General features: G+C 45.6%; 1 protein-coding gene across 1 annotated transcript in view; it reads left to right on the forward strand.

Annotated features, from left to right (window-relative positions):
• MARCHF4 (membrane associated ring-CH-type finger 4) overlaps positions 1-13,340 on the forward strand; it is an 85,798-nt gene extending 72,458 nt beyond the window's left edge. Inside the window, exons 3-4 of the mRNA XM_054586171.1 lie at positions 399-591; positions 12,944-13,340. Coding sequence (XP_054442146.1) covers positions 399-591; positions 12,944-13,311 — 561 coding nt within the window. The 3' untranslated portion in view covers positions 13,312-13,340. The remainder of the gene's footprint in view (positions 1-398; positions 592-12,943) is intronic.
• The last annotated feature ends 273 nt before the right edge of the window (positions 13,341-13,613 follow it).

Here is a 13,613-nt window from a genome sequence, read left to right on the forward strand (position 1 = left end):
CATAGAAGAGCAGAATTTCAGAGCTGAAGCTCACCCACAACTTATCCTTCAACCCATCCGTTGATACTGTTATTAGTTAAATACTTTTCCTGTTTTTTTAAAAAATGAAATCTCAGGGTTCATATATAGTTATACTGTTCTTCTTATCTCTCCACAACATCCTGTGTCTTCTTCTTGTCTGCTGAATTGGTCATCTCTAGCATATATATCAAATGTACAATGTAAAACTCAGAAACTTGCAAAAAATATCCATTGTATCACTAGGTTGGAAAGCCCTGGTTGAAATCCTAAACCAGAAGTGAGTGTTTGGGACAACAGAAGGGAGAGGGGTGGGAATGGGACGGGAATGGGGTGAGTGTATCTGAGCAACAGCTAACCTACCATTCTCTTCCCCGCAGTGGCAGGCCATCTCTCTGACAGTCATTGAGAAGGTCCAGATTGCAGCCGCCATCCTGGGTTCCCTCTTCCTCATCGCCAGCATCTCGTGGCTCATCTGGTCGACCTTCAGTCCCTCGGCAAAATGGCAGCGCCAAGACCTCCTCTTCCAGATTTGCTATGGGATGTATGGATTCATGGATGTAGTGTGCATAGGTGAGTCTGCGGGCTTTTCTCTAGGGGAAGTGGGAAGCCACATGACCATGAGTTAGACAAATCCCTCAGGTCCTGCTCTCGGGAAGGTCAAAGCAGAGAAGGCACCAACCTTGAAGCCTGTGAGCTCAGGAAGGGCCAGTGGCTTAGATCTGAAAGGCAAGTGGGGAGGAGGGGGAAGCAGGGAAAAGAAGGAAAATCTAAATATTTCCCAGGCAAATCTGTCTTTCCTGGTTGAAGAGAAGGATAAGGAGGCTTGCCACTAAGGAGATTTGTGAAAAGTCGGTTCGTCAGTCTATCTGCCTCAAGCAGGATGCAGCAAGCTTCCTCTCTGCTGTGTGCCCCATGGCTGCCTAGCCAAACAAGGAATGCCTGTACCTTGAATTCCATTCTCTTCTTAGCAAAATGCCCATAAACAGTATCAACCATGCCTGCCTCCTTTTTTCAGCTTTCCATAAGCCTATCCCAATGCCCAAGTCACCTCTAGTCTAGTTATTTTCAAACTGTATGCAGTCCTGGGCTTCCACACCCAGCTTCATTCAGAAGAGAGCAATGGAATGCTGCCAAGACAGGCTCTGAAACTTCACCCCTGCTTAACCCTGAGCTTCTATTCTTTTATCTGTTGACATGTTTCCATTTCAGGTAAGATTCTGTTTAAAAGGCTTCAGTGTTTAGAAAAAAGTTGGAAATCCACCACTATGATGCCTTCTTTTCCCACTCCCAAATCTATATTCCCTTCTCTTCCATCAAGTTAGGTTGGTTGGTGGAGTGCTGAGTCTTTCTGTTTTTTCCAACAAATGATTGTGGCTGTCAACTTGGAAGTCTTTGCCCAAGTATCTGAGGGGATGGAGAATGGTCCTGGTTTTCCCTGAGTGACACAAAGCATGCTTAAGCACTGGTTGCACATCCTGACCTTGAACTCTCAGATGACCTCCTAGGCCACAGCTTTCTTTTCTGGGCATTAGTTTGGGTATTATATCAAAATGCTACATTGCTTCATTTGGCGGGAAAACATCTATTAGCTGGAATTCAGCTGGGATGATATTAATGTGAGTTTCTCTGGGGTCCTTTCATGTTAGAACCAGAGAAGTTAGAGACTTGCATACTGATTACAGTAGCCAGAGACCAGTAATGCCAGAACTTGTAGATCTGTCTAAGAAGCATCTTGCTGCCTTTCCATGCTAGCAAAACTAGTACATCAGCTCCCAGTTCAAGAGACTTTTAATGATGGCATGTAGGCAGTGAAAGGAACAGATTACCCAGGTCTGGAGGACTGTGGAAATAGAAGACTGTTAATGGGAGGACTTTGACTTTGAGTCATTCTCATTTAGCTCCCTCTCCCAAAAAACTCCCTTCCTCTCCTGCTGAGGCCTGGTTTGTTGATGCCAAAAACCAGGTGTCTCTCCATATGGAGGTATGGGGCTCTGGAACAGAGAGGAAGCATTTGAGGGCCTTCCTGTAGGGGCCCCTCCAGCTGCCCTTCATTCTCCTTTAGGCAGGCTTTTGATCTGTCCCTGATGTGAGCGTCTATGAGACATGTTTCCTGTCGTGTGGTGTATTAGTCAGCTGTGGCTACAGCAACAAACAACTCCAAGATTGCAGGGCCTTACAATAAGAATCATTTATTTTCCACTCATGGGTCTATGAGACGGCTGTGGCTCTGCGGGGCTTGGCTGGGCTTAGCTTCTGACTGTGCGTTGGGTTTGGGCCTGCTCTGAATGTCTTCTCATGCTGGGACCCACGTTAAAGGAGAAGGGGCTACAGAGGTCTATTCTTCTCCTAGCCAAGTGCAGGAGCACAAGAGCACAAACATCCCAAGGTTGATGTTTGCAACGCTTCTCAAAGCTCCAACTCAGTACTGGCATATTGCTCCTTCTGCCCACAGACATTGGCCAATGCACGTTACCAACAAAGCTTACATCAAAGAGGTGGTAGGACAGGGAAGTATTCTCCTCCTCCCCTGGTGTAAGCATGGATGAGAGACAGGGGCATCAGTACTGTCTACCTCTCAGGGTTCCATAGATAAGAAGACTGAGAGCATTGACCAAAGAAAAGATTGTACAATCGACCAGTATGGCTCTTTTGCTTTGCAGTTGAGAGCTAGGACCTGGAGAAGGGAAGTGATCTGCTCAAGCTTGCTCATCTGGGATTAGAAGCAAAGTCTCCTGACGGGCAGTCAAGGGATCCTTCTATGAGCCCTTCTGCATCAGATAGCAGGAGTCCCATGGTGTCACTTATGGGATACCTGAAGATGCCACCTGCCAGTTGGGTACACCTGGGCCCACTTACAGGAGGAGCCCTCATAAACAGGCTGGGCTCTGAGCTACCCAGCACCCCTGCTCTGGCCTACCTGGTGCTCTGGCCTCTCTTGCTCACGGTATCTCCTATATGCCTGCCTCCCCTGGCCCACTTCTACCTTTCTAATTTGTTTCTCTTCTTACATCCATCTTGTATGCAATCACTCCATTTCTGGGAGAAGCGGAGTGAACTAAATATTGAATTTTCACATTGTTTTCTTTCCTCTAAGCTTTTAGGAAAACATAAATTCTCAGCTGCATAGCCACATCATGCTCTATCCATTCTGACAGACCAGTGAGTCTCTGACAGACCAGTGACTGCTTGCAGATAGCCATTGAATAGGAGAGGAATGCATAGGGACCCTAACTGATTTTGGTGCCATCCAACAGTGGTCAGATACAGTCATATTTAGACCATCTCATCTTTAAACTGTTTAGATTGTTCTATCATTTTGTTGGTTTGAACTGGAGCTAATTTAGTGTCAAAGCATATCCCCAGGGGCAAGGATTCTTCTTCCAGTGTTTTAGATGGTAAAACATTAAGACTGGAGGATTTGTCTTAGGCTGAGTCGGGCAGAAGAGTAGGACTCACAGTTCAGTGTTTTTCTAGGAGAGGCTGTCCACAGGAGAAAATGCTGGGAAACAAAATCAAAACAGAATTAATATGTGACAGAGAGAGGGGAGAGGCAGGTAACTGGAAATAGTTGAAATGCACAGATTCTTATGGTGGTTGCAATGACGGTGATTTTGAGGATGGTGATCATGATCAGTAGTGATGATGCCAGTTTTCAGGGTAAAGTTCCAGTATGAGTCACTCCTCCTCCTCTGCAATATGCTGGCCAGTTGAGGAAAAACACACAGCACTGCACAAGTGGTTATAGACTAGCAGCTTCTTAGGGGCTCTAGGGAAGGGAGAATCAGGTGGAGCCTGCAATGTCTACTGGAGTTATCTTCATTTTTAGGCTCAACTAGATATTCAGACTCACAGAACTACATTCCTCTAAGTGACCCTGGTGTCATTGTGAGCACACTTGACAGCAGGGTCACTTAGAGAAATGTAGGATGAGAACCATGACCCCTACAAGGCAGGTCTGGTTTCCCTCTGCAGGTAAGTCCTTGCAAGACACTCCACATCCTAGTCCAGGGATAGCCTTTTGGCCTCCAAATAATAGCTCAGGGAGGAGGAGATGAGATTCACAATGGTGGGTATAGTTTCCATAGTTTCCAGGGTCCCCACAGAAGTCTCTGCTTCCCTTTCCTTATCAGTGAAATGGAAGAATAATACTGTCTTCAGAGTTGTTGAGAGGATTGAATAAGAGGGTGTATGAGAAGGAGCAGGCACTCTTAAATATGAGTGATCAGGCCAGGAGGCACTCGTAGATTCCGCTCGTAGTAGGCACTCAATAAAGCTTTGCAAAATCCAGTCGCAGCCTAGGAACCTCACCCCGCATCCTCACATGATTGAGAGTCCACTGTTACTTGGAGCAGTGCTTCTTCTTGAAGGTTTTGTCTTCTCTCACCCATGTCCCCTCAATGAGAAGATCTGATTACATCGAATGTCCTCGTTCCACTTGCCTCCTCTTCTGTCATCTCTAATGACACTGTCTCCCCCAGCAGAGTTGACAGAACCCCACAGAAAACAAATGAGACGTTCTCTGCTCCAGTGGGTCAAGTTATTAGAATTTAACAAGAGCAAATTAATTAAGGTCTTTGGCACCAAAAACATTTTTTTCACTCCACAGACCTAAGAGATTGGCCATCAAAAAGTCAACTTTGCAAAAATGAGGACCTCAGCCTCCCCCTGTTTGTTTTGTACTTGTGAGTGGAATGGGGTCAAGGGGAGGAAGGAGAGCAACATTTCTGAGCTTGCTACAAATATTTAGAAAAGTGAAATATGGTAATTAACAAAATTATTTCTTAACTGTTTTATTAAAGCTTTCTCTGTGTGCTGTCCATTAGGGGTGTTTCCTATGATTTAGAGACACTTGACACCTGCCCTCTAAAACAAAGGGACTCAACTGATTTTTAGCAAGTGGAAGCAGAACTGGGCAGGGGCTAGTGGAAACAGAACTATCAAAACTAGTGGAATGAAAAACATTGCTTTTCAAACTTAATTTTAGTTCACATTAACTAAAAGTACATGTGTGCCACAAACATTCCTTTCTTTCTTCCCTCCTTTGGGCTAGAAATGGCCTGTTTGTCAAATCTTTTAATTCCCCGTTCAGAAAACTTTGAAAATATGGGGGAGGCAGCATGAGGCAGGGGAAGACACTAAGAAATGGAAGATCTAGGTCTGAAAACCAGATCAGCCACTAACTACCTCTGTGACCTTGAGCAGGTTACTTCCTCTTTCTACAACTAAGTTAATGCATCTGTAAAATGAGAGAGTTGAACCTGACAACCTTCAAGATCCTTGTAGGTTTGACATTCTGAGATTTTGAAGTTACTTCCATTGTGAGAAGGTGTCATAGTTCTCAGAGGTTGACAGCTGTGGCTATGGGGGATTCTCAGTAATGGTGGGCCAGGGCAAACAACTGGTAAGCATCACCCATGAAAATAAGCAAATGGGGCTCAGTCGATGTGCCATTATCTGCATGTGGCTTATCCAACTTTCCAAATTAGTTATGAACTTGAATCTCACCTATGCCCTCCCTTGCCCCCACGGCTTCCCATGCATGGCCACCTCTCTCCACAGCTGAGATGCTGGGTGCTTGGAGGATGAAGAGGCCTGATTTAGAAGCAGACACAGCAAGTGAGCACTGTGCCCCTCCAAGGAGACTCCTTGGGAGGTAATTTACTTAATCTAGTTGTGCTGATAGGCTCAAAATCTTTTTGGAATACCTCTTGAGAACTGTCTTCAGTGCCTGCAGCACAGTCATTGGAACAGACTCGGAATGGCATATCTCTCTGTTGACAGTGGGTTTGTGACCAGAAATAGCCCAATCTGATACATTTTGGAGACCACATGGAACATGCCCAAATCTGCTTTTCTCTTGTGGCCTCTAACCTAGCCCTGAAGTGATTTTAGTTAGGGTAACTCCAGCAGATACATATTAAAAATAACCCCCCAAGTTTCAGTGGCTTAATGCAAGAGAAATTTCTGATCAGTGGAGTTGGTTAGTCTCTAGGGCGTCTCTCAGTTCCAGTGTGTTGTTGTTCATCGATAAACAATGACTCAGGCTGAGGATCAAGAAGGACACTTAGACGATAGAACAGGTGCTTGTGTTTGGGGATGAGGTTGGCAATGAAGAAGGAGGAAGAAATAAGAGTGGGCCTCTTCTATCCTATCATCACCCCCAGCACCACGACAATCAAGATTATGCAGCATTGAGTGTTAAATGTGTGCCCAGCACTCTGCCAGGCACCAGCACGCAGGGCTTATTACCTCATTTATTCTCATAATGACCCTATAAGGGAGGGGTATCAGCCCCAATTTACTCAGAAAAAGGAAGTAACTTACCTAAAGCCACAAGGTTAGTAAGTGACAGTGCTCTGAGTGTTCAATACATGTTCATTGTGAGTTGACTCTAAATTGTGGGACATGAGGTCTTTGGGTCTAGGAGAGGAATAACCCTTTTATCCAGTTGCCTTACATTTTCATGTCTGTCACATCTGGAAGTAGAGGATTTTTGAAATTACAGTTATGTTTTTTCAAAATGCAGAGCCTTCAGAGAGCAGTGGGCCAGAACAGGGACCATGTTCTAGGCAGTACAACACAAGTGCAGTCTGCACACAAGCAGCATCAGCACTGCCCGACAGCTTCTTAGAAATGCATATTCTTAGGCCTCACCCCTGACCTACTGAGTCAGAGTCTCTGGGGGAAGTGCCTGGAAATCTGTACTCCCTGGCCAATTCTGATACATGCTAAACTTTGAGAAGCACTGTTGGAGGGTTGTCTATAACTTTTATAGCATTTCACCAGGATTCCAGCAGGAGATGGGAGTAGGGAGGGGGATTCTAGCATTGGGGGCCAGAGGCTTCTCCCCAGACTTCTCAGTTAGCTTTGGCCTCTTAACTCCAAATGTGACGGGAACTGGGAGCTCATAGATGCACATAGTAGGTACTCAGGAAATACCAAATGGAATTAAATTCTATCTCACTGCCATGGACACAGCAAGAGCCAATGGCCAGTTCAGCAAGGGAGGATTGGCATGCCCTGTCAGGAAGAACTCCTGACGCGGCTGTGGGGAGCTAGGGGCATGGGAGCCATGCAGGTAGGACCACCCGCCCACAATGGCCACCTTCCCTCCCATCCTCATCGGATGAACCAAGGGCCATTTCAGCAGGAGGTCGGGGGAGAGAGGTGATCACAAATGAAAGGTTCTGACAACCTATGGAGCCTACAGCTTTGTGAGGAAGAGGGGGCCAAAAAGTTAGAGAGATATTAGAAAGGCAAAGGCAGCAATTCTTCTGGAACTGGCTTTTCCACAAATACAGCTCAGGGTTAGGCACCTTGTATGTGGATACCAGGTACCTGTTAAATTAAGTAGAAACCCCCAGGAAAGGACTCATTCAAAACATACTGGCTTTCTAGTACTACCATGCCCTCTAATTTTCCATTTTCTCCTGCTACTTCCCTGCCTGCCTTCACCAATAGCCTTCTTTCCTCCTATCCTAATCTCAGTCTCTCTCTTTCTATCCACTGCCATTTCCCACCCTTCTTCTTTCTCTTCTACATCTTCAACCTTGCCCGCCTCATCTGCTCCGATCAGACGAGCCCCACCCATTTCCTCCCATTTAAAAAAAATTCTGCTCTCCAAGGAATCAATAAGTAATTTGTAGAGCAGGAAGTTGAGGGAGCCCCAGGAAGTAGATGTGAATGAGGTAGTCTGTGCTTTTCCAACTTTTGTCAAACAAACATTATCTACAAAAACAGATGCATCTTCCTCCCCTCCAGCCACCTATCCATTACAATGGTTTAATTACTTCCTAAACACTAGGCGATTAGATAATTGGAAGGCAGCATTCAGACTAAAAATCTGAACCACCCTACTCAATCAGGGTAAAACTGTCTGATCAAGAAGGTAATTAAGAATCAAGTTTAGTGGCTTTTACTGGAAAGAGTCTGCCTAGGCCTTCAGAAGATCCCGCTTCTCTCTCCCCAGGCCACATCTCTTCCATCATCACCAAGACTTCATTAGTCCCCCAAAACTGTGTCAGCAGCCAAAGCCTCAACCATACCTTTTGTCCTCAAGGGGTTTATAATCTAAGGGAAAGCGCTTAGCAGTGTTCAAGCAAGGCTTGTGGAATATATGAGCAAGTGAATGTTACAATGCCAAGAGTGCATAGACACATATTTAAAAGGTTGAAAGAAGTGATGAGAATTGGCACATTGGGAGAGGGTGAGAGACTGGGTAAGGAGGAAGTCTCCTTGTCCAGAATCAGGCAGGTCCATGGGTGGCCTGCAGAAGGTTTATGAACTCCCTAAAATCATAACAATTCATGTGTCTGGCTTTCTCTCCCTACCACCCCAGGAAGGTGGCCTTTCACTTTCATGAGATCCTCAAACACATTAGGATCTACTGAGCTACAGAGAGACTGTCTCTCTTTCAATGAACCCTTGAAGACTTGTTGCACAAAGTCCAATTTCAAGAGTTTTGGAGTCCTGGTAAAAAGAGTGGCAGTGGGTAGCTGTCTTGTGTCCCAGAATCACAGTGTGTTGGAGTTTGGAGAGGCTTTGAGGTGTTCCTATCCAGGCTTTTTGCTTCACATCAAGGAATGACTCACTGCTGTTTGCTCCTATGAATCAGCTCTTCCTGCCAGGGGCCAGACCAGCTGCCTCTAGATTTACAATTGCTGTAAATCCCATTGTGCCTCATCCCCAGTCATGCCACTCACTGTCACAGGTCCCAGTCTCCAAGACCACCCTCCCGATATGGACAATCATCCCTTTCCAGTTTACTCATCTCTTAACCAACCCCGTCTTCCCAGCCCTTCTTTTGTACCCTCTGGACCACATGGTACATCATGGGCAACCTCTTCTCTGAGTGTTACTTTCATCTTCCCTCAATTGCAATAAAACTTCCTGGGGGCAGTGTTTCTTGCATGGCTGTCTCAAGTGGTGGCTGCTTTTTCTCTCATACACTGTTCTGTGAGGTCTAGTGGGTCCATGTTGTCCTTGCTCTCCATTACCACTTCCAAACCACCTCTCTTCCTTTATCCTTCAGAGGCCCCAGCCCCTTTGCAGTGCACATCATCATGTATTACCACTTCTTTCCCCTTCTTGATACTGTTGGCAGTTGACCGCCTACTCATGTTCCTTGATGTACCTGGCTCATCTACTCCCTCCCACCAGTCTTCAGCATTTCTATACATCAGTGGTTCTCAGCAGAAGTGGTACAACCCCCTAGGGGGAAGTTTTGGAAATATATGAGGTTTTTTCATTTGTTCTCAAATGTAGTAGTGTCCCAGCATTCATATTGAAATTTATATAGTTTTGTTACAAATGACTTCTCCTTTGTTCTTCTTTACTTTCTCTGTTAGGCCATTATATTTTTTTTTCAAAGCAACCATAGTGATTTATATTATCTTATGAATCTCATTTCAGGGTAAGAAAGAGGATATTAAAATGTACTGGTTACAAAAAGGGAGCATTTGGTCTGATAACACTGAGGATGGCGGACGCAGATAACCTGTCCATCTCCTCATTACACCCGAGTCCTTTTCCTCCAGCCCACCTCAGCCCCACTCAAGTGGTCACCCTCTAGACCTTATCGTCGCCAAGAACTACATCACTCCCCATATCTGGATTTAAACATCCCATTCTCTGATTATCAACCCCCCCCCCATCTTTTTAATTTACAGATTCCTTGACCAATGTATAGAAGAGGCAGGGGACGCAGGGGACTTCTAGAAGCTGAAAAAGGCAATTCCCCAACTTTATAGAGACCTATTTTCATCGACCATATATATTTCCTTTTTAACTTTTTATGATTCCTTACCCATTTTGTGTCCTTATTTCCTCCCAGCCTAAGCTCCATGGGCCAATGTCATAAGTATTCCCTTGCAAACATCCATCATCTTCTCTCCTGTCTTACTTGCCTGGAGAAACAGTCTACGCCAGGGGTGTCCGAACTTTTAGGATCTCTGGGCCACACTGGAAGAATAAGAGTTGTCTTGGGCCACACATTAAATACACAAACACTAATGAAAACTGATGAGCAAAAAAAAAAGGTTTTAAGTAAATTTATGATTTTGTGTTGGGCTGCATTCATAGCCACCTGAGCCATATGTGGCCCACAGGCAGTGGGTAGAATACCCCTGGTACATTAATTACATCCAACTCTCTTCTTACTCCATAAATGCACCTAGCAAGCAGTTGCATTAAGGTGGAGAGAAAAATCACACAACCAACGACTGGACTCATTTCAAATTGATGGCCACAAATTTCAAATGGACACCCAACACGACTAGATAATTCTGCCACATCTCCCTTGTAAATTCACTCTCCCACTTTCCAAGGTAATTATTTCCCACTTTCTCTTTTCTTCCCAAATTGTCAAGACTTCCTCCCTTATCCCTTTCCCCTTAGCTCATGACTTCAAGGAAGAAAAAGATACACTTGGATGAGAACTACCTGATTTTCCCACCATCACTTCTATCAGCTTACCTCCCTGGTGCCCACCAACCAGTGGTCACTTTTCATTCCACTGACATCTCAGCAGCATTTCAAAGAGTTTTCACATTCTCTTTCCTGAAACATGTCTCTACCCATCTGGGTCTCCACATTTGCTGGTCTTTCTTCTACACCATGTATTGCTCCTCCAGAGCTTCCATTGAAGGTTCCACTTCCATCAAATTGCCACTGACCCTCTATACACCAGAAACCCCAGGGCTCTGTCATTGGCCCTCTTCTCTTGTCCCCCTTCTCTGCCCAGGAGATCCAGGCATCCCTAGGGTTTCAGATTCTACCTCTACACTGATGACTTCTCTCTCCAGGCCACACCTCTCCCTAAGCTTCAGTCTTATGTGTCCAACTGCCTAGCTGGTCCTTCCAGTGAAATTTCTAGCAGACATCCTAAATTTACCATGAATAAAATAAGGCTATCACTGTGGCTAAATAGTGGTCCCCCATAGGGATTCTGCAGACATGATTGATTTAAGAATCTTGATGTTGGGAGATTATCTTGGGCAATTCTTACGGGCCCAACATAATCATGGCGTTCTTATAAGAGGGAGGCTTGAAGACAGAAGAGTAGCAGGTGCAGTGACATTGAAAGAGGTGGACTGATGCAAAGAAGAAGCAAGGTGACTTCTAGAAGAAGGCATGGAAATGGATTCTCCCCTCAAAGCCACCAGAAAGAGCCAGCCTTGCTGACACCTTCAAATAAGCCCAGTGAGACTGAATTTAGGCTTCTGATCTCCAGAACTTTAAGAGAATATATTTGTGTTATTTTAAGCCACTAAATGTGTGGTAATTTGTTATAGCAGCCATAGGAAACTAATATAGCCACTGCCACCAGCACACTAATCCATATCCCCAACCACTGTGCCTTTCACATCTACTAACAGCTGAGGCCCAAAGCTTCCAAGTTGTTCAGATTGTTCTCTTGACTCACACCTCACCTGTCAGCACGTCTGTCATCTCTCCCCCCGACATACATCCTGCTTCCAGTGATTTCTCACTGTCTGCACTGCTGTCCGAGTCCAGGCCACCAGCCTTTCTGACTTGAGTCATTACATCACTTCCTGCTTGGTCTTCTGCTCCTACTCTTGTCCTCCTCAGCTTATTGTTTCTCAGGAGCCAGAATGAACTTACTGGTGTTAAATCAGATCATGCTATTCCCCTCATTAAACACTCCAATGGTTTCCCATATACTCAAAATAAACTATAAATTCCAGGAAAAAAAAAATTCCTTGCACGGCCTACAAGGCCCTATGATAGAGTGGCCTCTGCACTTACTGCCCTGCACTTCCCCACTCGTTCCCTGCACCCTGGCCACACTGGCCTCTTTCCTGACCCTTGGCATCCATTTCCGCCCCCTCACCTTTGCACTTGCAGTTCTTGCCACTCAAATGCTTTCCTTTCAGATCTTTGCATGATGGATCCCTCCTAATCATATAAGTCTCAATTCAAATACCACCTTCTCCAAAGGCCTTTCCACCACTAAAACAAGACTGTTAACATCTGTAGCCAGTGGCTACTTAACCCTATTTTATCTTCCTCACGGCATTTTTTCAGCACCTGAAATAGTCCTACTGTCTTGTTTACACATCTGATGTGTGTTTCTCTACTAAAGGGAATGTGAGGTATCTGAGGGCAGGTTTCTGCCTCTCCTGCTCACTGCAGTATCTCTAGGGCTTGGCACACAGAAGGTATGCAATTAATATTTATTTGCCAGATTGACGTGGCTTTTTTTCTGACTCTACCTTCCCATTGACCAATGTAACTGTGCTGAAGTTTTCTCTCCCAAAGGTGTATATATTTCAGTAGTACTGGGCTATTTGCATGAGGACTTAACAAGGAGAATTTCAGACACCATTCAGCAGGCATGGAACGACCATGGAGTTTCTTTTATGGTGCTTTTGAAAGCATACGATTCATTCATTCAACATCAGCTAAGTACTGGGTGCCATGGATACCTGGCAGAGGGAGGAAAAAAATACAGGGTGGGGCAAAAGTAGGTTTACAGTTGTGAGTACTTGAAACACAGATTTTTTCTTGTGTTGTTAATTATTGTATTATTTTCCATAAGAACAACTGTAAACCTGCTTTTGCTCTACCCTGTATTTATATTATGCCTTAGTAAACAACAAATTTGGATTTTTGTGAAGCCAAGACATGGATGGGCAGAGTAGAAATAGGCAAAAGTATTACATGCAGGTGCTCAGCTATTTCATGGAGTTGGTGTTGTAGCCTTGCACCCACTGAAGACACACTGAGGCTAGGGATGTAGGGGTAGGGACCACGTGACTCAGAGCTGAAAGGTAGATTTGAAAAGCACAAAACAAACTATATAAATCCATCGTGCCCCCACACCTACATCCTTTTATAAATAAAGGGAGTCTATGACTTGTTTTCTCTTACTTGGCTTTTGTTTACCTCCCTGCTGCCTCAGGTCTCATCATCCACGAGGGACCCTCTGTGTACCGCATCTTTAAACGGTGGCAGGCTGTCAACCAGCAGTGGAAAGTGCTGAACTATGACAAGACAAAAGACCTGGAGGATCAAAAGTCAGGAGGCAGGACAAACCCCCGGACCTCCTCATCCACCCAGGCCAATGCCCTCTCCTCAGAAGAGGAGGCTGTGGACACCCCTGCCCTTGAGGAAGGCCCTGCCCGGGCAGCCAGCCAGCCCTCAGGCCCTCTGTCTGACCACCACTGTGCTTACACCATCCTGCACATCTTGAGTCACTTAAGACCTCATGAGCAGCGGAACCCCCAGGGCAGCAGCCGAGAGCTCGTCATGAGGGTCACAACAGTGTGAGAGGGAGACCTGGAAGTGAGGCCGTGACCCTGCACAGGAGGGAAGGGTGGACCAGGAAAGTGCTGGGCCCACTGTGTGCTGGTCTGGGGAGCAGGTTTTGGAAGGCAATGTGACTCCCCAGGGGCCCGAGCAGAGGGTAGGCAGAGGGTGGGGGGCCTTGAGGGGTCTGGGGGCAGGATTGGAGCTGGAGTGAGTGATGCTGGTGTGGTTTTGTGGTTTGCAATCAGTCAATACCATTCTCCAACAAGAGCAAGGAAAACCAATGCAAACTCAAGAACAAAGTGCAATACAGGCGGAACCTA

Source organism: Pteronotus mesoamericanus, unplaced genomic scaffold, assembly GCF_021234165.1.
Source record: "Pteronotus mesoamericanus isolate MK-2021 breed Mesoamerican mustached bat unplaced genomic scaffold, CSHL_Meso_final contig_90, whole genome shotgun sequence".
NCBI lineage: Eukaryota > Metazoa > Chordata > Mammalia > Chiroptera > Mormoopidae > Pteronotus > Pteronotus mesoamericanus.